Below are 26,603 nucleotides of genomic sequence, written 5' to 3'. Positions count from 1 at the left end.
CTGTCAAGGTTGCAAGATGTTGTTTACTGTAAACTGTGGTGATTAGTGTCGTCTGGCAGCAGGCAACACAAAAACTTTTGGAGACATAAATGTGAGGTGACATCTGGTTTAAACTGTTTTGCAAAAAAACAAAAAACAAACTCTAGATCATTTTTTGTGCTAATTTGTAAAAAAAAAAAAAAAAAAAAGAATGAGCCTTAAATATTGTTTGTCTGTGACTATAAAATCAAATTGCTCCATTTACCTGATATAGTCTTTTGATGTTTTGACCGGGCTACACGGTATCTTTGTCCCGTGAGACGCTCACTGTGTCAGATTAGGCCGCGCCAGAGCCGTAAATTCGCAGCGACCTGGCCGAGAAACGTGGCAGATTAAAATGTTGGAGACCAATCAGAGCCTCCTGGCCTCCGCGCCTGGCGCGACGTCCAGAGGTGATCGGTGGGAGACGCCAGGGACCAACTCCCCTTGTACCTGCCTGACGGCACCACCACCACCGCAGGTTGACACCTGTACCCATGATTTTCTGAACGAAAGTCAACCTCGAACCGTTCACGATCGCTGGGCGGTGAAGGTGAGCGCCGTCCCCGTTCCTTCCCGGCCGGCAGAACGAGTGCGAGGGTGCCGGCGAGCAGCATATACACTGCATGTGCGCAGAGAGCGATGCTGCAACACGCAGGCGAACCGGTCGTGGTAGACACATGGGTACATGTTCACTGAAATGAAATCCAGCATCGGTCCGCCGGGCTGGGCCGTTATCGGGTCGATATTGTATAGTCTGAATCTGGCATAAATCGTATCTTTACTATTAGCTGTCAGACACAGAATACAGAAATCATAATGACAATAATGATAAAGTAAAAAAAACCAAACCAAAGACCAAATAAAGCAGTAAGAAATAAGAACAGTGAAGAGCGAACGTCCTCGTGTTGCCTCGTATATTAAGGATTACAGGTTTTCCTCGGTGAAACTGAACTCCGTTTGAAATGGTACGATTTTTTTTTTTTTGAGACGTTCGAGGGGCGACCCGGACAGCGGACTTGAGCTTGTATAGTGCACTCTTTGTTGCACTTAAAGCCTCGTGTCACATCCTGTTGTCAACCAGCTGCTTCTTGGAAAACAGTCAAGATTTCCTGCAAGGTTTTGAAAGAGTCATGTTCAAGTAAATACAGAAGAACTAAAGGGACATCTTGAGGCTGCTGTGGCCATTTTGAATCCATGATTCTCCTTTTCGCTCTATATATCTCTTCTCCCTCTCTCTCTCTCTCTCTTTTTTCTCCCCCTGTTGCTCTCTCAGCTTCAGCCCCCCGATCGCCCCCCTCCTCCTCCTCCTCCTCCTCCTCCACCTCCTCCTCCTCCACCTCCTCAGACCTCCTAACCCCCATTCATATCCCTCACCTTCCCTGCCGTTCCAGTTTAGCCTCACCGTAAGCCAGTCCTAAGCTCTCTGATACTTCCCACACTGAGACTGAGAGCATTTGCAAACCTGCAGTCCCCATGAGAAGACGAGTCGCTGCTTTGTTGCATTTACGGTGGGCAGGTTATATTTTACATAGCGGAACTCGAGTTTCAAAGCCGCGTTGAGGCAGCTTTTTCCTTTCCTTAATTAATAGGGAAAAGACTAAACAGTCATCAAGGATTCACCGTTTTTATCAGTGACTTTCCTTTCATTGTTTGGGTCATATGGAGGGTCAGTGAAGTAAGTGAAGGAAAAGGGGTAAGAGGACGTATAAGATTATGGGAAATCACAAAATATAGTCATCGCATCAGGAAAATGCCGAAGAAATGAGTAGGGTGGTGTATCGTTCGACAATTTTTGATACTAGAGCTAAAACAGTTGATTTTTGATACCTTACCTTCACGGATATATACTGTTTTTTTTCGTTTAATAGAAGAGTCAGAGTCCTCGAATGTTAGATGTTGGCTAAATGCTAGCAGCCGAACGAGAGCGTGGTCCGAATGAAATACCATCTGAAACTGGCAGGATTTTGATTTTAATCATAAAAGCGTTCGATCGGAGAATAAGGAAAGGAGAATACGACGGTCTACCCGCTGAATTTATGGTTTGCTTCGGATAACTGGCGCACATTGCGGCCATTGAGGCCACAGCGTGCGCTCCAAACAAAGTGCTCCAGGGCTGGTCTGAATACCGGAGTCGGTCCTATTGACTGCATGTCAAAGCGGTCGGGATTTTTCCAACAACTGAGTTTGACGAGTGTTCCTAAACAAAACTCAGCCACTCTTAAAAACGGCCAAAGTCACCAGTTGGTGGCTCACGAGGCTGACGTTATGACCAAATCTGGCGAGTCCTGCCAACGGAAAACTGGCTGCCTCGTCCGTCAATCCCATCTCACCTACTGTACCTCTATAAATAGTCCTTGCAGTGAAATCATCAACCATTCCTCCCCACGAACACACATACACACGCCTGCCCGCCCACCCACCCTGATTTCTGCCATCCTCCCGATACTCCCCACCTCCCCACTCCCCTCTCCCCTTTGTGGTTTCTGTGTGCTGAGGAGATGGAGGGCCCTTTGAAAAATCTCTGTCCTCCCCTTCCTCCTCCTCCTCCTCCTCCTCCTCTTCCTCCTGTCACATGAGCTGTCAGTGTCACCGTCACACAGGTTCGATGTGGATCTGTCGTCACACATGTTTTTTTCTGTGGTTGTCGGGCGTTATGGATGTTTTATCGTTGACTCTGGTCTTATTTTCTCAGCGTGCCCTCTCTCTCTCTTTGCCCTCAAGGTTGTCTCTATCTAGAACCAATCCTTGCTTCAAACCAAACTACTCAAACTCCCATGCTCCTTTGCTTCTCCAAACAGCACCACCCTCCCTGTCTCTCTATGCACCCCGGCTGTCCTAGAATCCTCTCTTGCATCAATTTGTCCTCTTTTTTCCCAGACATCCCTCACCGGCCTCTTTCCCTCCCTTCCCTGTTTTCTTCTCCCAGCCCTTTTCAGCTCCTCTCTTTTGTCCTCATGAATATTTCAGATGCGATGGCCACATCCTTGTTTCTGTAGAACTAGTATAAGCCACTTTCCGGCTGACATAGGGGTCAAACAGAAAATGCCGGTAGTCCGGTTTGGGTCCGGCTGGTAAACAAACAGCCCTAACCAGGTTGGAAATAAATAGGTCTTTAAGGATTTCCTCGTGCCTGCAACTCCCAGAGGTCCTCAGTCCCACCTAGCCGCACTGCCGAGATCCTATTAAATCACGGTATCAATCAGAGGAGCGCTCCGCCATCCCGCTATTAATAAAATATGGATCACACCACCAGTGGATGGCTGGGCCTTGGGAGCTACCCTACTTTCATTAAAGGACTGTGTGGTTCTCTGCTGACGACAGAATGCGGCCCATGAGGTATTTTTAGCGCTGAAGCCACATCCCATCTCTGCGCCGTGAGAAATAAGACACGCACCAGCCAGAGAGCACTGCTTTTACTCTAAGTTTTGTTTTTTGTTTTTTTTTGTCATTAACAGCTTTGACATTAATGATTCAATGTTCAGGCACTGAGGAATTCTTTATTTAGACGCCTCAAGGTTCAAGCTGCAGAAACTGGCTAAAGATAGAAATGTTTTTTCGGGGCGGGGGTATTCCGTCTGCCAATAGGAGACAAACCCAGGAGTTTCCATTAGATGACAACAAATGACGTTGTAGCGGACCAGTTTTATAAATAGAGTCAGGACCTATCGAGTCAAGTCTGGATCGCTAACCCAAATGGAAGACCCCCCGCCCCCCCTTGCCCCAGAACTGATCCAGTTCTGGGGCAGCGCTTCTCTGCAGAGGATGGGGCATACTCCTGGAAAATAAGCAGTCAAATGACAGATTGTGACCCATCTAAAATAGACAGTCCCCTGAATTGGTTGGAAAAAAAAAATGACCCCTTTTCAAATGTCCTGGCTACAGTAAGACCAGCTGGCACAGCAGCCCAGCACCGTAGAGGACACGTGAAAATGTTTACTAGGTTTACCAGTGTCTTTTTATGGCCCTCATACCACTCAAATGTTAAGTCACTAAGGAAGTTTTATATAAAAGATCAGTAAACTAGAACTTCCAGTTGGCTGGGACATGAAAATGGAAAAAAGGAGGTCAAATATGTATTAAACGAGATCAATAGCAGGTCTGTGTGGATAAGAAGAACAGTCATTTTGACACGAAATACCCTAGATACTGGTCCGACCGGCTGAATGACAAAAACCTGTTCCGATGTAGTAACAAAGTGAAAATTATTCTTTCTGCATCATTTCGTGACATCAGGGCCTAAATGTCCGTCAGAGACCGACAAAAAAAGGAAAACCCCGTGGCGGCCCGCTACCTTTTTTCTGGGCTTCTTTAAAATTCTTTAAATAACGCCCACGCCCACAGAGGACGGTCATTATTGGCAGGGCCGCTAGAGGCCGCCTGTCAGGACAACGTGAAACGGGGGTCATTTTAAGCGTTTGAACATATAACCAATGTCGTCAGGGTTTTCGGCGAGGCAGTCTTTTGATTTTGAATGTCGCAACTGTTGCAGAGCCCCCGATTCGCCTTAAAGAAGCGCGCCCCGTCCGCCGTCTGGCACATTAGACCTTGTTCGACGTGCCCAGTGAGGGTGTCGGAGGCAGTTCTGCTACGGAGGCGGTCAGAAAACGTGATCATACCATTACTGTGGCGCTCCGTGCGTCCCCCCCCTGCTTGTGGTTTCTCGGGGAAAAGCCCCCGTATGAAATCCGTGTAGCTGATTTTGGCAGGAGAAAAACTGACCAATCCCGCGCTCTCAGCCTCGTTCTATCACAGCAACAGCCGGCTTTTGATAGAGGTGGAATAGGACAACGATCACATCTATTCTTCAACACATCTGCCCTTCCTCTCTGTTGCATTATCCATCCTCACGGTTTCTCCTCTATTTTTCCCTCATCCCATCCACACTCCCAGGGAGAGTCTATCTGATGACCCGGGCTATTAGTTTTTTTTTTTTTTTTTTTTTCTTCTGTAGCGAAAGCCGCCAGCCAGCCAGCCGAACCTGAACATGTGTGCGTGTGTGTGTGCGCGCGAGCATGTGTGTAATTAGTTCAGGCCTGGCTGTGCTAACATGGCTTGGTGAGTTTGTTAGCATATTATTAGCCTAGGGGGTTGTTGAAGCACTTCTCAGATTATCTCCTCTAATCACTCCCTAACCAGCCAGCCAAACACAACCTTGCATCATCCCCTACCCACAAACAACCGAAAACAAACCCCTGAAACCGCTTCAGGCCGCGTCCAGTCTTGATTGGCCAAAGTCAGTGTCAGTCACGGAGGAGGTCGACCACACCCCCCCCCCCTTCTCTTCCTCTCTCTGTGGATTTAATTAACATGTTTTTCCAACTGATTCCCATCTTCCCGAGCCCCTGCAGATATTTCGTCCCGCCCCGCCGCCACGTCTCTTTCCTTTTTGACAAAGAGAGAAAGAGGGCACCCAATCAGAAACACGATACAGGCCCAATTGAATTCAAATGGCTCTCGTGCAAATTTTACCTGATTTACATCGTTGAGTTTGTTGAGAGAAGGGAGCAGTTGAATCCAGGTATAACTAAATTGGCTCAGTGAGAAGGAGCGAGAGGGAAAAAAAAAAAAAAGACGGCAACAGAGAGAGACGAGGAGGAGGAGGAGGAGGAGGAGGGAGGCGGGGAATTCATCAACAGCCAATCCAAAGCCCCGATGGTGATCATGGTTGTCTGAGATGTCCCACGGTGGCTGTGGATGGGCTGAGGTGGTGGGACGGGGCCGGGGAGGGGCTGTGGTTGTCATGACACTGTGCTCATTTTTCGGCTGTTGTTTCTACAGCGACTGAGAACACTGTTGTCCACCTGTGAGCTGTTCTCTGTATCAATCTGTGTTTTGGGTTTTTTTACAAAAACGACGTGTCCAACCCTTTTGTCTTGTTTTTGTTCTTTCTTGTCTTCCCTCCCTCCCTCCTCCCTCCTCCTGCCCCTCTGCCCTCCTCCCTCCTCCCTTCCACTGTCCCTCCATCCCTCCCTCCTCCCCTCCCCTCCCTACAGGATGTGCGTTTGTCACGTTTTCCACCAGAGCTATGGCACAGAATGCAATCAAAGCCATGCACCAGTCTCAGACTATGGAGGTACTGTACTCTTGCCCTTTCTTTAACTCTCTCTTTCTCTCTCTGCCTCTCCAGCTCCTTTTTACACATGCAATTCACTCTGTCCTTGTGCTGGCAGTTTAATGTGTCGGTCTCATGTTTGAATTTCTGTATGCCCCCGAGTCACCTCTCTGTAAAAGTCACGACGTACCGCTGTAGTCCGCTCTCTAGGTCGGTGCCTTGTGAAATTTTCATCGCACTTCCGGAGTGGCACGGGTCAGAACTGAATGCCGTCAAAATCAATCTGAGGGTGCAGCGGCACTGAGTTAAATAGAGACAGAGCGGAGGGGGTTCTTGCTTTCGGTGGTGAAGAGCGGTAATATTTCACAAAATGCTGTAAATGAGCCAATAAGCATAATCAGGAGATTCATCAAACGTCAGATCAGTCCCGACGAAAATGCGGAAAAGAAGACGGACCCCTCGGGAAACCATTATATGATCATTAGACCTTCAGTTTCCCTACATTCTTAACTCCCATTCAAGCCAACTGCTTGAGCGTGTCGTCGAGTGGGAATCGAACAACAGTCATTTTTAACTGGGCTCAGCCGGTCGCTGAACTGTTTGAAAATGTGACGAAAACATTCGTTGGAGAATCTCCTCGGACCAATACAGTTGTATCCCGTCAGCCAAAACAAACAAAATCAGACAAAATCTGTCGTTGGCGGGGGGGTTAAAAATCTTACCAGCATACAGCATTCTCCATCCGAGACCCGAGACTCGGGTCAGGTTTCTGCAACCTGACTCGATTACAACAGGTCCTGATAAAGTATTGGGTTTTCTCTTTTTCTAACCATCTAACCGTCAGTGATGTATGTATATTTACTGGATCTCAGGTCAGGCCTGAACCTGAGCTTTGGCAGTCGGGTTCACCCGAGTTTGGTCTTAGAAGTGCCGTCACGGGAAGGTTTCGGGCCTTAGTTTCGGGTCCGGGCAGAACTCTTAAGACCAGATGCCCGAAAGTCATGCGAGCACTGTTCTGCTCTGTCCCAAAAGTCATTATGTCTGAGGCCAAAAATCCATTTCTTAAGCAGAAGCTACCAATGTTACAGGTGAAGTTTCTGAAAGGGGCTTCCCTCGCCTTGGCCTCCTCTCTGCTGACTCGTGACGAAATCAGTTCTGTCACCTCTTATCCCTCCTTTCGTGGTCCCGAGTTTAAAAAGTGGGACAAACTTTGGCAAAGACCGAAAACTGTGACCACAAAAAAAAAAAGCGACACCTTTGATACAACAGTCACAATGGGCAGGTGGTGTTACAGACCTCGTCGGCTGCCCCGGCAGTGCCATAATGGGGACTCGGCCGCAGCTCCTTTGTGTTCCGGCGGGTTTTTTTGGGGCGCCCTTGTCAGCATTGTCAGGCCGGTGACAGGGCTGTGATCGGGAGAGAATTACATGTTTTACCGCGACTGTGAGTGTTGCGCACACGTGTGAGTCAGAGAGAGAGACAAAAAACTGGTAATAACAGGCTGCGTTAAAGAAGAAAAGACGAGTGGCATTCACCCCCGTGGGCCCCTCATTAGACCCGATCGTGATAATCATGGCTGCCATTGATGTGCTCTGACCCTGACATGGGGAAAACGCATGCTGCTCCCTCCGTGTGTGTGTGTGTGTGTGTGTGTGAGAGCTGGTATTTTTTTTGTTTATGTTGTCACCCTGCAAATATCAGAGAAGTGTCTGTGTTGATTTATGTGGCCGAGCAGCAGCAGCAGCAGCAGCAGCAGCTGCAGCAGCAGTGTGTGTCTGTCTTTGTGAGGAGAAGGAATGACACTCTCCTCCGACAGCGTTAGTATTAAGGCCGAATTATCCTCGCTCTGAGCAGTCGTCTGCCACAATGGGCCTGGTAAACACTGCCAGTGTCCCTCGCTTTTATCAGGAATATAGGGGGAAAAAAAAAAAAACGTTAAACCGGAACACAGCGATATAGCAGTGGACAATGGCAAAATACCTTCATTTCCATTTGAAAACAAGATGTCTAGCCCCAGGCAGACCTAAATTGCCGCATCCGTTTGTTAATGTTCCTCAGTTTTGCAATTTAAAAGTAATTACTTCGGGTCCGAATGAGGGAATGAGGTCTGGCAAATAGCGTTTGGTTATTGTCTTGGCTCAATTGCACCCCACTGTCTTAGATAGAGCATGGTTGTGTGTGTGTGTGTGTGTGTGCGTGCGTGCGTGCGTGCGTGCGTGCGTGCGTGCGTGCGTGCGTGCGTGCGTGCGTGCGTGCGTGCGTGCGTGCGTGCGTGCGTGCGTGCGTGCGTGCGTGCGTGCGTGCGTGCGTGCGTGCGTGCGTGCGTGCGTGCGTGCGTGCGTGCGTGCGTGCGTGCGTGCGTGCGTGCGTGCGTGCGTGCGTGCGTGCGTGCGTGCGTGCGTGCGTGCGTGCGTGCGTGCGTGCGTGCGTGCGTGCGTGCGTGCGTGCGTGCGTGCGTGCGTGCGTGCGTGCGTGCGTGCGTGCGTGCGTGCGTGCGTGCGTGCGTGCGTGCGTGCGTGCGTGCGTGCGTGCGTGCGTGCGTGCGTGCGTGCGTGCGTGCGTGCGTGCGTGCGTGCGTGCGTGCGTGCGTGCGTGCGTGCGTGCGTGCGTGCGTGCGTGCGTGCGTGCGTGCGTGCGTGCGTGCGTGCGTGCGTGCGTGCGTGCGTGCGTGCGTGCGTGCGTGCGTGCGTGCGTGCGTGCGTGCGTGCGTGCGTGCGTGCGTGCGTGCGTGCGTGCGTGCGTGCGTGCGTGCGTGCGTGCGTGCGTGCGTGCGTGCGTGCGTGCGTGCGTGCGTGCGTGCGTGCGTGCGTGCGTGCGTGCGTGCGTGCGTGCGTGCGTGCGTGCGTGCGTGCGTGCGTGCGTGCGTGCGTGCGTGCGTGCGTGCGTGCGTGCGTGCGTGCGTGCGTGCGTGCGTGCGTGCGTGCGTGCGTGCGTGCGTGCGTGCGTGCGTGCGTGCGTGCGTGCGTGCGTGCGTGCGTGCGTGCGTGCGTGCGTGCGTGCGTGCGTGCGTGCGTGCGTGCGTGCGTGCGTGCGTGCGTGCGTGCGTGCGTGCGTGCGTGCGTGCGTGCGTGCGTGCGTGCGTGCGTGCGTGCGTGCGTGCGTGCGTGCGTGCGTGCGTGCGTGCGTGCGTGCGTGCGTGCGTGCGTGCGTGCGTGCGTGCGTGCGTGCGTGCGTGCGTGCGTGCGTGCGTGCGTGCGTGCGTGCGTGCGTGCGTGCGTGCGTGCGTGCGTGCGTGCGTGCGTGCGTGCGTGCGTGCGTGCGTGCGTGCGTGCGTGCGTGCGTGCGTGCGTGCGTGCGTGCGTGCGTGCGTGCGTGCGTGCGTGCGTGCGTGCGTGCGTGCGTGCGTGCGTGCGTGCGTGCGTGCGTGCGTGCGTGCGTGCGTGCGTGCGTGCGTGCGTGCGTGCGTGCGTGCGTGCGTGCGTGCGTGCGTGCGTGCGTGCGTGCGTGCGTGCGTGCGTGCGTGCGTGCGTGCGTGCGTGCGTGCGTGCGTGCGTGCGTGCGTGCGTGCGTGCGTGCGTGCGTGCGTGCGTGCGTGCGTGCGTGCGTGCGTGCGTGCGTGCGTGCGTGCGTGCGTGCGTGCGTGCGTGCGTGCGTGCGTGCGTGCGTGCGTGCGTGCGTGCGTGCGTGCGTGCGTGCGTGCGTGCGTGCGTGCGTGCGTGCGTGCGTGCGTGCGTGCGTGCGTGCGTGCGTGCGTGCGTGCGTGCGTGCGTGCGTGCGTGCGTGCGTGCGTGCGTGCGTGCGTGCGTGCGTGCGTGCGTGCGTGCGTGCGTGCGTGCGTGCGTGCGTGCGTGCGAGCGTGCGTGCGAGCGTGCGTGCGTGCGAGCGTGCGTGCGAGCGTGCGTGCGTGCGTGCGTGCGTGCGTGCGTGCGTGCGTGCGTGCGTGCGTGCGTGCGTGCGTGCGTGCGTGCGTGCGTGCGTGCGTGCGTGCGTGCGTGCGTGCGTGCGTGCGTGCGTGCGTGCGTGCGTGCGTGCGTGCGTGCGTGCGTGCGTGCGTGCGTGCGTGCGTGCGTGCGTGCGTGCGTGCGTGCGTGCGTGCGTGCGTGCGTGCGTGCGTGCGTGCGTGCGTGCGTGCGTGCGTGCGTGCGTGCGTGCGTGCGTGCGTGCGTGCGTGCGTGCGTGCGTGCGTGCGTGCGTGCGTGCGTGCGTGCGTGCGTGCGTGCGTGCGTGCGTGCGTGCGTGCGTGCGTGCGTGCGTGCGTGCGTGCGTGCGTGCGTGCGTGCGTGCGTGCGTGCGTGCGTGCGTGCGTGCGTGCGTGCGTGCGTGCGTGCGTGCGTGCGTGCGTGCGTGCGTGCGTGCGTGCCTGCGTGCGTGCGTGCGTGCGTGCGTGCGTGCGTGCGTGCGTGGCGTCGGAGCACATTTAGACGAGAGCTTAAGTAGAGCGTGAGAGAAAACAGAGCGGTGTTTGTTTAAATAGCAAACAAACGCATCTGTCAACTGTGGCGAAGAGAGGCGAAGGATACAGAAAGACTAACAGCGGAACAAAAACATTAGATAAATCAGGGGCTGACGTTGCGTAAGACATCGTATGGGGCTGGGTAATCATGTCCGTTGCGTTGGTCTGAAAGTGTCCGCACACAGCCCCAGGTTTCTTACACCGACTCTGAAACGGCCGTCTGTCACGGCCGGTCTCCGGCCGGTCCCAATTTTCTGGGTGTCGCCACGTCGGACGAGAGGCTCACGCACGTACGCGCATTGATCAGAATACACCCTCAGCCGTCAGTGTCAGGCGGCGCGCGAGCGAAGGCGGTCTAATGCAGCAGAGCTGCGGTGAGTCCTGCCTTCGTGAAGGTTGTAATGGTCTTTGTCTTTGTTCAGGCCCTTTTAGAGAGGTGTCGGTTCAAGCTGCGGTCCGTGGTGCCTTCGGACCGCATGGCGTCACAGTGTAAACTCCTGATGCTTTACAATTTACCCACAATGATTAAAATAAGATAGGACGAAGAAGAGAAGTAGTAGATTGTGCAACCAGAGTGTAGACGGAAGTAAAATTCCAGGCAACGGCGAACAAGTAGGCTTTAAGTGTAGATTTGATCACGGCGCACAAGTTTGTGAAGCTCTCGACACCTGTTTTTGACTCAGCCTGCAAGGTTTTTCTATGTAAGGCGTCTTTGGTACAGTGGGTTAAAACGGCATGTTCAAAGAACTCAAACTCAAACTCCTGTAGTTAACAGAGCCTCCCTCTGTCCTATTAGTAGCGAAAGATCACAAGGTTTGACGTTTTAAAGGCTGTGTGAGTGGTAAATAAATGAGATGGAGAAGGTTCAGAGCACATAAACTCACCTGAAAGCTTCGAGCGATTGATTTTCAAGGCAAACGGACCAGAGCTCACGAGTTCAGTTTGCGTGAGCGCTTCCCAAGCATTTTGGGGCAAGGTGTGTGCCGCCCTCTCCGCGGTTGTGTCAGAGTCGGCTTCGGGGAGCACGGTCGGGCTTATTAGCTGCATGAACTCCAGGTTTAGGTCCCTAACTTCTGTCACACACAAAAAGTTTAACTTTTTTTTTCGTGGTGGGGAGAACGAGACGAGGTCAAATGGCAGCCGGAAGCAGGTGCTGAGGCATATTCCACACGCGTTAATTACATGATGACGAACTTGGACACCGTAATTACGCCAGGTGCTCATTGCCATGTCCGCAGCATCATTTTGAGACTATAGGTTGTCATGCCATCAGCCTACGCAGACCCGTCTGTCAGTCACAGCTGTGCTAGTGTGATATCAGGACGTCAAACATGCAGCAAAGGTGAAATTCTCTGGGTCAGCTGAGGTTTTTAAAGGAACCCACCAAGTTCGACCTGCTACATGTTGACATCCGTTAGCTAATGTGCTGTAAAGACATGTGTCTGAGACTGGCATTTTTGTGCAGGGGACTTGTCGAGAATCTGCAAGAAACAGACAAAAATAACGACTCGGGAAGGAGCGTCTTCCCTGTAGAATCATCTCCCGGTGAGACCCGTTCCCGTGGGACCCGGCGCGCCTGATTTTTCTTAAGATGTGAAAGTTGTGCAGCAAGGGAGACGCACCGTGTGCAGCCAAAAACTCTCTCCTGCCAAGGTGTCAAAAATAAATCGATGCTACACCGACGGCATTGAGTCAATGACGTGCGTGACAAAGACAAAACAGCACCAACTTTTTTCTGACTGTACAATTAGTGTTCCTCCGCTGGAGGACACTGTCGCCTGTTGTTAACAAATTCCGTGCGTTTTTGAGTGTCGGCACCACACAGGTGAGACTCGTGAAAGGTGTTAGTGCCCCATGGCGAGGAAGACTCATCTCGCCGCACCCCCGCTGTTTGCGTCCGAAAGTGGCCAATTCACACAAACAAAAAAAAATCAGATGGTTCACAGATTTAGTTTTTACACGTCACGAGGGATAATTGCGCTTTCAGGACGACGATGACCGTGGCCGTGACGGTAGGTATTTTGAAAAAGTCTCAATCCAGCATTCGTTTTCAAACGTAGGAAATTTGTCTCAACTTCTTGCTCTCTTGCCAATAACAGTCATAAACCTTATGACTCCGGTCCCGGTTCATGTGGCGACAGCAAGCGCGGTTTAATGCTACGGCAAACGCTCGCTGATAGATGAACCTTTCAGTGAAGAAGTTAGCCGAATTCAACTCTTGGCATCGTGCTACGAGCAACGGCGATCTGAGTTCACTTTGCGGGGGAAGTACGACGTGCCGGCCTCCCAACTTTGAATGAGCGACCGCCGTCATCGCTAACCTCTGTGACAAATACGCCGTGTTTCCCGTGACTGCTTCACAGTAAAGGCCGCCCAGTGTTTTACGCGTTGGAACGCTTCTAATGTGAAGCAGCAACAGCAGGAAATCTGCGTTTGTTTGTTTGTTTTTTATGGATGAGATGAAACAGAAATGTTGGATTACATGCTGCGACGTTTCCTGTGAATCCCTTGCGCGTATGAAGGCAGATTTTAGTCCGGCACAGGAACGGCAGACTCCGCAGCAAACAATGAAAACTTCTGTGGGTAGGTAATTACTGAATATAAATCCATTTATTGGCTATTTCGGGAAAGATTCAGACGGAACCGCTGAGAGAAAATGGCATCTGAGTTCACGTAACGCATGTAATCTTTTAGCTGGTGTGAAAACCTTGAGATCACCTAACTACGAACACGTTTTTCTCCCCGGTCACTGACGTTGTTTCATCTCACTCACGGCTGATTAGCACCGTAGTCGCACAGTGTTTGATATATGAACGTTCAAGCTGTTACTAATCTATGGTGAATTATTAAAACTACCCCGACGGTAAAATCAATGGTGATTTGTTCCTTTGAGCGAGAACAACAGATGGAAAAAGCCACCACTCTCCCTCCATGTGTTCCCATTATTTAAGGGCAAAGTTGACCAACGGGCCAATTGCCTGAAAAATTCAGCGTGCCGCTTTAAAGCGCGGCCCAGTTTTCAGAGAGAGCCAGTATCATAGAGGCGCCCCATCCCTCGGCTCCCCTCCCAGGGCAGGACTCTCATTCTGGGTTGAACCACCCCCCCCCCCGCTCGCATGGTGTCAGCTGGAGTAATGAGATATTTAGCACAGAGGGATAGGCAGCTCCTGTCTCAAGGGGAATTGACTGCGGGGACGAGGCCCCAGACTGACACTCTCCTTCCGAATGCAATTCTCCCGTCGTCTCCTCTCCTTTATCTGTCGGCGGTCAGAATAAAGAGGGGGAATGACTGGCGGAGTGACGGAGTAAATATGGCCGGGCCGCCGCCAGACAGGAGGCGCGCTCATTCGGCTGATGAAGTCGAGCCCCCCCCCCCCCCGCCGGCCCCCAGAGGGGCAGCTTTCCGGTCACACACTTGGAAACACACACATACAGGCGTACAGGTACACTGTAAAAAAAACAAAAACAAAAAACACACAAACAAAAAAAACACAACCAACCAAGTCATTAGCTTAGCATGTGATATTTGACTATTTTCAGAATATGTTAGGCTGCTCAGAAGTGCCATCGTTGGGCATGTAAGTGGTACTATTCATTCTGAGAGAAAGAAGGTTTAACGCAACGTGCCATTTTTTTTTTTTGCCTGTACAGGCAAAGGTCATCAACAACCGGCATAGGTCTGGCTACGAATGGATGGCTCCACAGGAGAACAGCGTGCGAAACGCCATGTTTATGGGACTTCTTCATCGCCTCATCGGTCTCAAAATATGTACGGACGGCGCAGAAATGAAAAATGTCACGGATTCCGTCACTTCTCGTTTTTTTCTAATTTCCATTTGAGATGAATATGTTTTGAAAACATATTTGCCGTGGCCCATTGGTTGTACGGAAAACCTCATTTCTAGGAGACGGGGTTGGTGTGACTTATCTAGGCTCGAGTCACTGACAGAAAAATTATTAAACAACGACAATTTTGATCAGGCATGCCCGAGGTTTTTTTTTTTTTTTTTAAGCAGGAAGAGTTTTGGACTGTTTGGACTAGGAGAAAACAAGTAATTCCAAAAATGTCACCGTGAGCTCTGTAAACTTTCTTTCGAGGGCACTTTTCGCTTTTTATAAATGGAAATTATGAATCAGTCAATCAGAAAAGTAATCAGTGGATGAATTCCTAATGAGAACAATGATAAGTTGCATCCATACTCATCTAAGATACAAATATGGGGGGAAAAAATGAGACACAAAATGAGCCTCCATCATAAAACTTTCTACAACTTGGAATCCAAATTAAGTAGAAAGTTTCTGATTATTGCTACAAGTTCTGAACGAGTTTTGACTTTTACGTTGGCTTGACTTGAAACTGCCGGTCCCGGCGAGTCGGACTGACAGAAAAGTTAGCGAGAACAGACAAGGTGATTTTCTCCGAGCTGATCCAAGAGTCTCTCTTACAGGCTCGCACACACACACACACACACACACACACACACGCGCACGCTCTCGGTTCTGACTATGTGCCGCACTGTCTGCAAAGTAGCCAAATCCCTTCTCTCCCCTGCCGCGCGCGCATCGCGTCTGAAACTAAATGTTTCACTCAAAAGGTTTTTATCCTCCTGCGGCAGATCGCCTTTGTTTCCGACGGATTTGCCCCCAGTTAGACTTTGATTGCGGTGTGTGAGTAACGGTGTGGTGTAATAGATTATGACTTACAGTTTCAGCTCCGCTCTGTTTCAGCCGTCGCTGCAACTTTAATCAGGAGCATTGTGGGTTTTTTTTTTTCTTTTTTTTATATCTCCTTTAGGTTATAGTTGTCAGTAGGTGTGCATGCCAGGAATCCGGTATGTTACTCACCTCGGGCCTGTGTGGGTCAGACGCGCACACGCCCACACACACACACACACACTCACACACACACACAAGCTGCTCTGAGGAATAGAAATTTGGTCAATTAGATACACTTCCTCTGATTGTCCAAATCTCCAAATCTTCCTCTTGCCCTCTCAACCTCTTTTTCTGGACATCCCAATTACTTTATTTTTCTCTTTCTCTCCTACGCACCCTAACACACACACACACACACACACACACGCACACCAAGTCTTTCTTCATGTGAGGTGATGAAATAGTTGGAGAACACAGGAAATCTGTTTCTGGTGAAACCGTTCTGGACTCAAAGATAACTGAGCCCTTGTGGGGAAAAGAAGAAAGCACCACTGGCTTTAGAGTCAAGTTTCCTGTGTGACTCTGTGTGTGTGTGTGTGTGTGTGTGTGTGTGTCCCGTGTCACTGAGTGTGTGTCTGTGTGTGTGTGTGCTGGTTAATGTGTGAGGGAGAATTTTAGAAGGTTTTAATTGAGTTTTTTTTTTTTTCTTCTTTCTGATGGAAAGTTTGTTAAAACAAAACTGTGTGTTGATTGGTCGGTGTGGAAATACTTTTGTGAGTCCTTCTCGGCTGTGTCTGTTTGTGTATTTGTGCTTGTGTGTGTGTTTGTGTGCATATGCAGGTGTGTGTGTGTGAACTCTTCCCCATCATCATAGAAACTTTAATTTTTCTCCTCTCCTCTCTTCTTCTGTCCTTTCTTGTTCCTCTCCACTCCCCTTTCCCTTCTTCTTCTCTTCTATTTTCTCTCCTTCCCGCTCTTGTTTTGTCTTCTCCTTTTTCTCCTCTTCTTTACTCTTCCTCTTCTCCCCGCTCTCTCCCTCTGCATCTCCCTCCCTCTCTCCTCCTCTTACTCTCCTCCTCTTCCTCCCCCGCAGGGCTGCTCGTCTCCCATCGTGGTGAAGTTCGCCGACACGCAGAAGGACAAGGAGCAGCGGCGTCTGCAGCAGCAGCTGGCGCAGCAGATGCAGCAGCTCAACAGTGCGACCACCTGGGGGAGCCTGACCGGCCTGGGCGGCCTCACCCCACAGTATCTGGCTGTAAGGAGCGCCGCCGCGTCACCCACCTCCACCATCACCTTCTCCACCCCTTACTGCAGCTCCGTGGCCAACGCCGCCGCAGTCAGTGCCCCTACCAGAAACATTCAACTCCAACAGTCCCAAAATTCTCTGTCAGGCTTGCCTTCTTTTCCTCCCTTCTTTCTTTTGTTCTCTAATTCCTCCTTCAGCCCTGCCATTGTTCCTTCCCGTCATGCTGCTCTCGGGAGTGTTGTGTAGTGAGGAAATGAGGTTTCTGAATCGGTTTGAAGGCTGCTAGAAAAAAAATGTTTCTTATTGTATTTATTCCGTTTGAAACACTAAAATCCTCAATGCAAAGTAACTCTCATGAAGTTCTTGATGCAAAGACATGTTTAGGAAGGATTTACTTATATGTTGCTATTGAATCGTAGATCTCGTCAAACTTTTCTACGGAAAAGCAGAAAGAACAAAAATCTTCAGTAATTATGTCTGTATTTGTGTCTCTTATATTCCATTTGTCCCATTTCTAATGCTTAAATAATCGTGCAAACTTTAGAAATACTTTTGGGAGATTTTTCTGTCAAATTAATTCTGGTTGCGAAACAACTGTGTCAGAATCACAAAATAACCATTTTGTCATCTGTTTCTTCTAGAAATTAATGTTTATATACTAAAAAAAACCTAATGACTCCATGATTATATTTTGGTCTTTTTATCAACACAAGGGAAACATTTTCATTGGACGTGTCTGCAAAGCCAGAATCTTTGCCTGACCGTAGCCAAAGCGTTTTATTGCCCACAACCATTCATATGAGGGACACGGTCTCCGAGGTCAGTCCGGCCCTTTCCGTGTGGTAGAAGAACGTAGAAAATAAAGTGTCCGGTGAACGCAATCTACGCCGCAAATCCGTGTCCTCCACAACGTATAAAGCAAAAACATTTAGTCGTATAAAAACGCAATTTCTAAGGCGCAGGGCTGCTTCACCGACGTCCTCTCTGGACTCCTGTCTTAAGCTGCAAATCTTCGCTGTCCAATGAAATCCATGTACTGGATCTCCAAATTTTTTATTTTGAAAAACTTCAAATGAACTGAAGGATTCAGTGTTTTTTTTTTTTGTTTTTTTTGTTTTTTATAGATTAAGAAAATTCTTCTATTCCTTGCGATAAATAAAACATTTAAAAACCCATTAGATAAACGGAAAAATTGCTTTGTCGCAAAATCGCCAAATGTCTCAAAAGCCTGTGATTCGATTCTGAATTAGTTTGATCCTAAATGCAGTTTGCACCCGTCTTTACGACAAGGCAAAACAGAGCTCAGACAAACATGCCTCCTTAAAAAAGAGATAAAAAGTGTTTTGTGAATTGCACTCCCTGATTTTTCTGCTCTTTCAGTCCTCTTTCTCAGTCTTTTGAAAAGATTAAGCTCTATTCTGTAGGAAAAAAAAAAAAAAAAAATCACATACAATAGAAACAAGATGTTAATTTGCTGTTAATTCAGGTCTTTGAAGGATGAGTTTTTGACAGCATCAGTATTCCACTTTTGTTTTGGAATCTAATTAGTCGGTTAGATTAGAGCTTTCATGCTCAACTTGTCTGGGAGAATCATGTTGGAATACAAACAGCGTTTGCTTAGAGGAGAGATCAAACTATATTAGCAGCTCATTTACTCATCGAGCACTGATGCAAAAACCACATTGCTAAACCACTCATTACGAGTTTAGCTTCCCAGCCTAGCACTGTATAGACATGTATTAAGCTTTCTGTATCCACCCAGCTGACTTTGTCTCTCCTTTTTTCTCTCACCCCCTCCCGCCCCTTTCCCTCCCCTCCTCTCGCTTTCTTTCCTTCCCGCCACCAGCTGCTTCAGCAGGCGACCTCTTCCGGTAACCTGGGAGCCTTCAGCGGGATCCAGCAGATGGCCGGTGAGTCAAAAATCAGTCAATAAACTCCCTGGAAAGCACGATCTACCGCGGCAATGGACTCTTTGTTGCACCTCTCTTGTTGTTGTTGTGTTTTTTTTTTTCAGAGGCTTCTAAAAGAGGACCAAAGAGCATAACAGATGAACTTGCGTGGTGGAGTAAAGAGAGTTCTTTGCCCCGAAGATTTATTAACTGTTCCTAAGATTTATCTTGATCTTTTAATGAGGCCAGACAAGAGTTGTGCCCTGGGCGTGTAACAGTAACACCAAGGCTTTTTTCAGGGATGGATGAATCACAGAAAGGAGAGAGGAAGAAGAAAAGGGAGTGGGAAAAAAATGGCTAAAAATGGGTTCCCTTTGTGGACATCTTGCGCTGCAGATTGGCGCCATCTACTGCTCTCCTCCTGTCGAGGGTCTGTGATCCGTCACTTCCATATTTCCCTTCGAGAGCATCTGCGGGTTCCTTTTATAGCTGTTTCAGTGCTAAAGGACTCAGGTTTGAAGCCAATTTAAAGAATAAAATGAAGAAATCAACACATTTTGCATTGAATGTAGCCGGTCAAAGTTTTCTCTCTTGATGGGTGGAACGAGAAAAAGGAAAGAAAGTGTGAAGGGACAGTCTATTCCTCTTAGGGGAAGCTGATGCATAAAGAAATGCATATTGTATTAACCCAGTTCGGTATTAATCTAAGCCTTGAGCGTGCCAAGAGGCCTCCTACTAAATGCTGAACAAGATAAAATCTCTGTCTTTAAGAAATATAATTTTTGGAGCTTTAAATTGAGGTTATTTAAGACTTTCGGGGACCCGTGGATACTCGTTCTCCTCATCCATGACTTCCCCTCTCATCCCCTCTTTCTCTCCTCCTCTCTCTCTATTTATTCAAAGCCTCTTTTCGCAGATACTCTTGCACCCCCTACCCTCTTCAATCACGGTCTCCTCGTCTCACCTTTACGCTTCCCTCCGGTCTTCACCCTTCGTCTGTTCTATCCTCCTCTGCGTTCCTGCCCGCGCATCCTCCTTTCTTCTCTGACCCCTCTCCTTGGGTTTCCTGGTTAACGTGTCAGCTTTTAATTGTAGGCTGTTTAGTCAGCCGACAGAGGGAGGCAGGATAAAGAAGTTGCCAGAAAGCGGTAAATGATCTGAGTGCGACGGAGAGGTTTTTGAAGTGGCGAGCTCTGTCTTGTGTCCCCGCGGTTTTCGGCTGTGTTCCCTTGAATTACAGTGTGTTTTGCAGTTTCCCTGTGGCTCTTGTAAAATTTTTGGCCATCCTACCGCTGAGCTCAAACACACATCATCCTGACAAATGCACACACTCGCATGGATAAATAGGCCGCTAGGTTTCTGGAACTGAGGGCGAGCAACGGTGTCTGTTAGCCCTCCATCTGCGAGAGAGAGCGAGAGCGAGAGAGAGAGAGCGTCAGTGATTGGCAGGAGATGTGAGACAGCTGAATGACATCTGGTCCCAGTCTTTAACACAAGGAGCTGCCGAGCTGAGAGGCTTCAATTACACCAATGAGCATTCAATTAGACGCAGCCAGCGCCAGCCTGGTGCAGCCCAGCGCTGCCATACCGGCTGCATGGAGCGCACGTGCACATACACACGCGTCCTCGCATACATATATATGTACACGCCATCGCTCACGCACTCACATACCATCTGCACAGCGCGGATACTCTTACTCTGATGTGGGAAGTAGATCGTATTTGTCTCGTACTGTCCCTCTTTCTTAGCCTTTTCTCTCTCTCTCTCTGTACAGTTTCATCTCTACTTTGTTCCCCTCTAGCCCAGTTATTTTTATCTCCTCCCTGCTCCTTTTTCTCCTCATAACTGCCTTGAAAATGTACGTTCAATGAGGGAGATAGCCTCCGACAAATGCAAGTAAGAATCGGTGTAGAGCTGCTTTGAGAAAGAGGGGTGGGGGGGCACGGAGGGAGGGAGAAAGAGAGCCGCCATAGAGTCGTCTTTGTCGTCCAGTTGAGGAGAAGAAAAGAAAGGGACTTGAAAAACAGACGTGAAAAAAGCTGGGTAAGGAAAAGATAGAACAGGCAGGAAAGGGATACATGGAAAAGATGATGGAAAAGGCAAGTAAGAAATTGGGAACTGGAACGGTGAAAAAAAAAGGAAAGAAAAGGAAAAAGGAGAGGAAAGGGGGAGGAGGCAAAGGGCATGGGAGATACAGGATGTAAGAAGGGAGGCAAGGAAGGGAAAGGAAATGGAATATGAGGAGGGATAAGCAGTAATGGATATGGAAAATTGGAAAAGAGGAAAGGAAATAGAACAGGAAATGAGGAGGAATTGGCCATTGGAGTTGTCAGTAAAGGAAGGGAGGAAAGGAAAGAAGGGGAAAGGAAAAGACAGTGAAGGTAATGGAAATAAAAATGGAAAAGGAAAGAAAAGGCATCAGAGAAGGAAAAGATTATCCAAGACAGAGAAGAAAGTGAGAAAAGCAAAGGAATGGGAAAAGTACAAGGGAAAGGAAAACTACAGTGAAATGAATGAAGGGAAAGGGACAATGAAAAGGAAAAGAGGCAGAAAAGGAAAAGGCCAAAGAAAAGGAAGGAAAGGAAAAGAAAAGGAGGAAGAATGAAATAGGACAGGAGGGGAGAACAGGAAGTAAGTAAAGAAAGGGAAGGGAAACGTAAAAGAGGAGGGATAATGAAAATGGAAAGGAAAGGCGAAAAGAAATAGAAAAGAAGAGCCGAGCAAATGAATAGAAGAAGAGAGAAAGATGATTGAAAAGACAGGACAGAAAGGAAAGAAAACAGGAAAGTGGAAATAGAAAAAGAGAGGGAGAAAGTCGGGCAATAAATGTGGAATAGGAAGGGCAGGCAGGACTGAGAAAAGAAAAAAGGGAAAGGAAAAGAAAAAGGCCATGAAGAGGACGAGAGGTGGAAAGGGAAATAGAAAAGGAGAGGAAAGGAAATAATAAAAGAAGAGTAAAAAGTGAGGAAGGACTACAGGAACAGGGAGGGCAAAAACAAACAGGAAGGAAGGAAGAGGTATAAAGGAGGAAACCAAGGAAAAAGAAAAGGAAAATGCAGTCAAAGAAATAAAAGGGAAAACGAAATGAAGAGTAAAGGGCAGCCAAAGTGAGGAGAGGAATTGCTCTACAATGACTATTTGTTTAGATCACACTGAAATGATATTGAAATGTTAAAAACATCTGTGTCGTCTAATCACCCCCCCAACACACACACACACACACACACACACAGAGGGCGGAAAGGCCAGTGACATAAAAAACCTCCTTATAATGTTATAAAGAGCCATGAAGGAGAGCTCTCATCTCACTCTCGTCTCGCCCATGTGGTGCATTATCTTCCTTACCGAAAAACCCCAAACGCTGTCGGGATTAGTGCGAGACTTGAGCGCGCGCTCGCAGAAATGTGTGCGACAGCTGTTCTATTCCCACCTTGCAAATAGAAAGCGTCCGATGTATCGCAGAAAATTGGAGAAAATAGCTTTGAAAACGAGATTGGTTTCGGCTTCGGTGCGCCTCTACGTAAGCACAGATGAGTTTTAAAAAAAATAAAAATAAAAATAAAAAAGTCGCACTCAAGTGGACACGATCGTTAGCGGGAGCACACACACGTTTAACTTTGCTTTTCCACCCACACACTTCCTGCCGCGGCAGCTCTTCCCCCACAACCTCGTAGCAAGAGCATTTAGAAGCCGGCAGTTGCCCCCTTTTTTAAGATGATGAGTCGTTGGCTGCCTCCTGGTTGGTCGTCTGGATGAAGGATACCTTTGTGTGGGTGTTACGACATCAAACCATTCGCCACGGTGTCAAACAAGATGGATCTTCTTCGTGGTGTCTTGTTTGTGTGCGTCCACTCGTGTGTGTGTGTGTGTGTGTGTGCGCGCGCGTGGGAGGGCGCGTTTGTGTGGGCGTTTGAGTGTGTATTCCCATGGTACTGTATATACATCCAGACTGTATATACGACGCATACACCCCGCATTGACAGTCTCCACCCTTGTAACTTTTACTCTAACACGGCCGTGGGTCAGGGGAAGCTTCTCCGCTGCTGAAGACCAACTTCTGCCCCGGCGACTGATTCCGTTTGCCTGATGAGGATTTACACCGCGGCCTCATTATGGGCGCACACTCACACGCCCGCGTAAACTCATTCACATTCATGGAGTGAGGTGAAAGGTTGGGTTGTGTTCGCAGACGGTGTTTTATAGCCTTTGCTTCGCCATCGTTTAGGCGTCGGCATGTGGTCATTAATTATGCTTAAGCACAGGCCCATATGCTAATGCCGCGGAGCGGATTAACAACGAGGAGAGATCAGCCTGCGGGTGTCCTGAAATCCTGTGCGCTGGTGAATGGGGGCTAGCTTGGATTTTTAGTCCAGGGTGGAAAAGTCTCAATCGCGTGACACCCTGGCTAGAGCCTGACTGATGTCAGCAGCAGTGGGCGAACATTGAATTATGACAGACCTCAATATGTCTGACAGGTACGCAAATAGAAATAGTATTGAATGACTGTTTTGAATTTTTTTCCCCTTAATTATTTCTAAATTAAAGCGTGAAATACAGTGTTTTTTGCTGTATTTGTGTTTTTATTAAGTTATAAACATGTAATTAAGACTAACCATTACTGTTTAAAATTTGAATTTATAGTAATTTTCGACAGTAAAGTGTATTGACCCTCTCTAAAATATCCTCTTTTAAGTTAAAGAGTTTAAAAGACAGATATCGTGATCAATTTTTCTTCAGTCATTATTTCAGTTTGTTTGACAGGGAAAGCAGCCGGGGTTTCGGCCTGAAAAGGCAACGTTTCATCCGTCATCCCCAGGGAACATGTTAGAAACCCCGATATCAGTACCAGCCTCAAAAACCCCATGTCAGTCAGGCTCCAATCATGAGCCCGTGTGGTAGATATGTAGGTCTTTATTCACCATTTTAGGCTTTTATTAATACGAACTCAAGCTAGCTGAGCAACAAAGGAGCGCTGGTCAAATTAAAAAAGGCTTTACTCCAACGCCGCTTGGACAAAAAAAAACACAAGTTTAACTAAATGGGCGAGATTATTTCCGCCTCAGCTCAGGGCAGCGCTGCCTCGGAGAAATGCACCGAGCCTAAACAGCGCAACAGCTGCTTGTACTGGTTTGGGCACAGTTGGGACTTATTAGTGAAATCAGCTGCCTTCAAACACACTACAGACTCCTCACGGTGGCAAAGACTCTCTCAAGTTGTCTGGAGATGCAGCAGGAAACATTATGAAGACTGTTGCCAGGCATATCCACACACTCCACTGTTACTCTTTTTCACCTCGGGACGCCAAGCAGCTAACTCATGTTCAGTGCTGTCCTGTGGTACTACTGTCCCGGTCCAGCCAGGCGACCCGGCCACGCCTCAGCCTCGCTCCCCAGCTTTGACACCACCCTCTCTGGCTCCTCTCTCCAGGTATGAGTGCTCTGCAGTTGCAGAACCTGGCCACTTTAGCGGCGGCAGCGGCGGCGGCCCAAAACTCAGCCAGCCCCTCCACCGCAAACCCCCTGTCCTCCAACGCCGCCTCCCTGGGAGCGTTGGCCAGCCCAGGTAACGCCGCAGCCTCTCAGGTTGGGGGGGTCCGACGCCGGGGGGGGGGGCACAACGCCTGCCTACGTTCTCCGCTCTCCACCGTTGCCATTACCAGTGTTGTCGCCCCGTGATCCCGGCACTTCACCGCCATCACTGAAACCATCAACCAATCATCGTTGCCGAAACATAACCATCTTCATTGTTCAGATCTGCGTCAGTGTTGTTGACCCTCTTTCTGGCACATTCCCATGGTGTGTGTATCCACCGTTTCTGCTTCTCAGACCTTCATCTTGAAAGAGAACCCATGCTGTGTTGTTGATGCGCCGCCTACCTGCGTCTTCCTGTCTTTGAGCACCTCACTTCCTCACCATGTGGCACAACATCCATGCCATCCCGTGATACACGCACTGTATATGTGTGCGCGCGTGCATGTATGTGTGTTTTGTGCTTAAATGTTTCCCACGTAGACCCGTGTGGGAATTTGCAGGACTGTGGTTTTGTTCTTTCCCGGCAAACAGGGTTTGTTTGCACCTGTGTGTGTGTGTTGGTGTTGTGTCGCCGCTCATGGCTGGGGGTTTTCAAAGTTACCAGGTTGATGTCTGAACTTGATTGATCGGCTACACATTTCTTCTCTCTCTTCTCTCTTTCCTTTTTTCCTTTTCCCCACGCCTTCTCCTCCTCTCCTCTCCCTCCCTCCTTCCCTCCTCTCCTTCTTTTCTTGCTGCCCTCCTGCTCTGCTCCCTTTTGACAAGCTCCCTGTTTCTGCTCCATCATTCTCCCCTTTCATGTCGACTCGGCCTCGCTCTCTCCGTGCGCGCACGTTCTCTTTGAGTTGCTCTCCACGCACCCGCTGAAGATGAAGAGCCCCCCCCCCCCCCCCCCACCCACCCCCACCCCGCCTCCATCCCACTTCCTACCTCCACCAGGCTGCATACACTGGCATCTCGCTCTTGCTTCCCTTCCTTTCCTTTTCCTTCCTCTCTCTCTCTCTCTTCCTTCTTCCTTTTTTCCCTTTCCTTCTTCTTTCTCTCTTCTTTCTCACTTTCCAGTAAGAAGAATAGCACTCAGGCTGAGCTACTCAGAGCTACTGAGCAATGCAGAATGGGATTGCATGAGTCAAAGTGAATGAAAACAGTGAGTCAAAAGCCAGCAATACACGCCAGTTACGATGCTGATAGGCAGTGCTGCATGGGAACCCATCCAGCGGCATGCCCGGTTGTCACACCATTCCTGCTCTATTCAGCGGCAATCCTAGATGTGTGGCATCGCTCTATGATCTGGAGGGTAAATGAATAGATGAAATCTTTTTTCTGTGTGTGTAAGAACAGGACAGGGCTGGGAGCTTTGTGCGCCATGCATCCCGCCATCTCACCACCTCACACATAGTAGTAGTCCGTGTGTATGCAGGTGTGTGTGTGTGTGTGTGTTTAGGTGTATGTGCGTGGGTTTGTGTCCACTGCGTTGAAATTCACTTTGTCGTCTGCTGTGCTTTTTGCGTGTTTTAATGTCCGATACAAGAGGACCGACTGATCAAAAAACCCAGTCTGCTCAAGGAAAAGCAGTTTAAACATTCTCGGAATGAGAAAGAATTCCAAAAGTTTCACAATTACAAACATGTAAGCATAAAAAGCTTCTGCTGATTGTGCTCTTGCCTCTCTGTACACACGTCTACCTTTTTGAATGGTCTCTTTGTTGTTTAATGACATTACAGCATCACCTCCAAAGCCGCAATCCTGCAAAATGCCTGCTTTTGTGAACATATCCTGATCAAATCAAACCATACAGAACTCCTCTTTTAAACCGCAGATGTGTTTTCATCTCCATATACTTCTGTACGTGGGGTTTTTTTTTTTTCGGTGTAGGGTCAAGGTGCTGCAACTACGTAGATTAAGTAAAGGTTCTGCTTGTATTTCTTTTTAAACATCAGCATACCGTCAAACCAACTGAGACGCTTTGGCCTAGATCCATAAAAGAATGAAGCCACTGTGGAGAAAATTGGTTGAACTCAAGTGCGTCGTGTCAAAGAGATATTTCTAGTTTTCTCCGGGCAAACTGGCTCTGCTTAAACGATCTCTCCCGCATTCATCTTTACCAGAGGCTCAGAAAAGCTTTAGCTCTTATTGCACTGGAAGCATAGTGCCCAGCTCCTCAGAATCTTCAAAGAAATCAGACCAGACAAATCTTGCAAAAGAGAAAAACACTGACTTAGTGCAAAAACTCTGCCAAGAATGCAGTTTGGTTCTGCACGGTTGCATTTTATTAATGGAAAACCAGTGTTTCATCTGCACCTGGACTCGCATCTGCATCGAAAAAACACGTGGTGGTGAGTCAATCGTGATGATTGCTTTGCTGCTTCGCTTTCCACGAAAGAGTCGATTGTTTGACTGAGTTTCATGAGTCAAACTCATGACCACTGAGTCATGGCCATTTAAATTTATCATGCCGCTGTGGCACTGACTACGGGTAAAATACCACCAAATCACTCAGTGTTGACACGTGCACCTGTCCTCTGAATTTGGTTGCAGCGTCACGGCCATGCTTTCAACAATCTGGAAACTAATTACGGGAATCAAATCCCAAAGTTACCTTTTTGGAGTCATCTAACATAAAACGGTCCGAATTTGGTCAAGGTTTGATCCTCCAAAATAAATAAAAAACAGTGGAACATCTGTTTAGGCGGAAACGGGCGCAGGCTATACTAAAAGATTCATCTTCCATCCAGAAATCCAAGAGAAAATAATTTGGCTAGTATGTCTCGCTGTTTGAGTGAGGAGTACTCATGAAGTTCTTTAGCAGTGGCC

The 26,603-nt window shown here is 49.1% G+C and overlaps 1 protein-coding gene across 3 annotated transcripts in view; it reads left to right on the top strand.

Moving 5' to 3' along the window:
* The window catches only part of celf2 (cugbp, Elav-like family member 2), a 206,773-nt gene that overhangs the window by 168,345 nt on the left and 11,825 nt on the right, over positions 1–26,603 (top strand). Inside the window, exons 7-10 of one of the 3 annotated variants that reach the window (XM_040147960.1) lie at positions 6,015–6,094; positions 16,216–16,377; positions 18,215–18,278; positions 23,686–23,820. In XM_040147960.1, the coding sequence (XP_040003894.1) occupies positions 6,015–6,094; positions 16,216–16,377; positions 18,215–18,278; positions 23,686–23,820 (441 nt within the window). Of the gene's footprint in view, positions 1–6,014; positions 6,095–16,215; positions 16,459–18,214; positions 18,279–23,685; positions 23,821–26,603 lie in introns of all 3 variants that reach the window. The other 2 variants (XM_040147977.1, XM_040147970.1) reach the window with 2 other exon arrangements.

The sequence above is a fragment of the Xiphias gladius genome, chromosome 2 (assembly GCF_016859285.1).
Source record: "Xiphias gladius isolate SHS-SW01 ecotype Sanya breed wild chromosome 2, ASM1685928v1, whole genome shotgun sequence".
Classification (NCBI taxonomy): domain Eukaryota; kingdom Metazoa; phylum Chordata; class Actinopteri; order Istiophoriformes; family Xiphiidae; genus Xiphias; species Xiphias gladius.
Note: the sequence above shows the minus strand (reverse complement) of the source record. Positions and strands in the feature narration are given on the sequence as shown.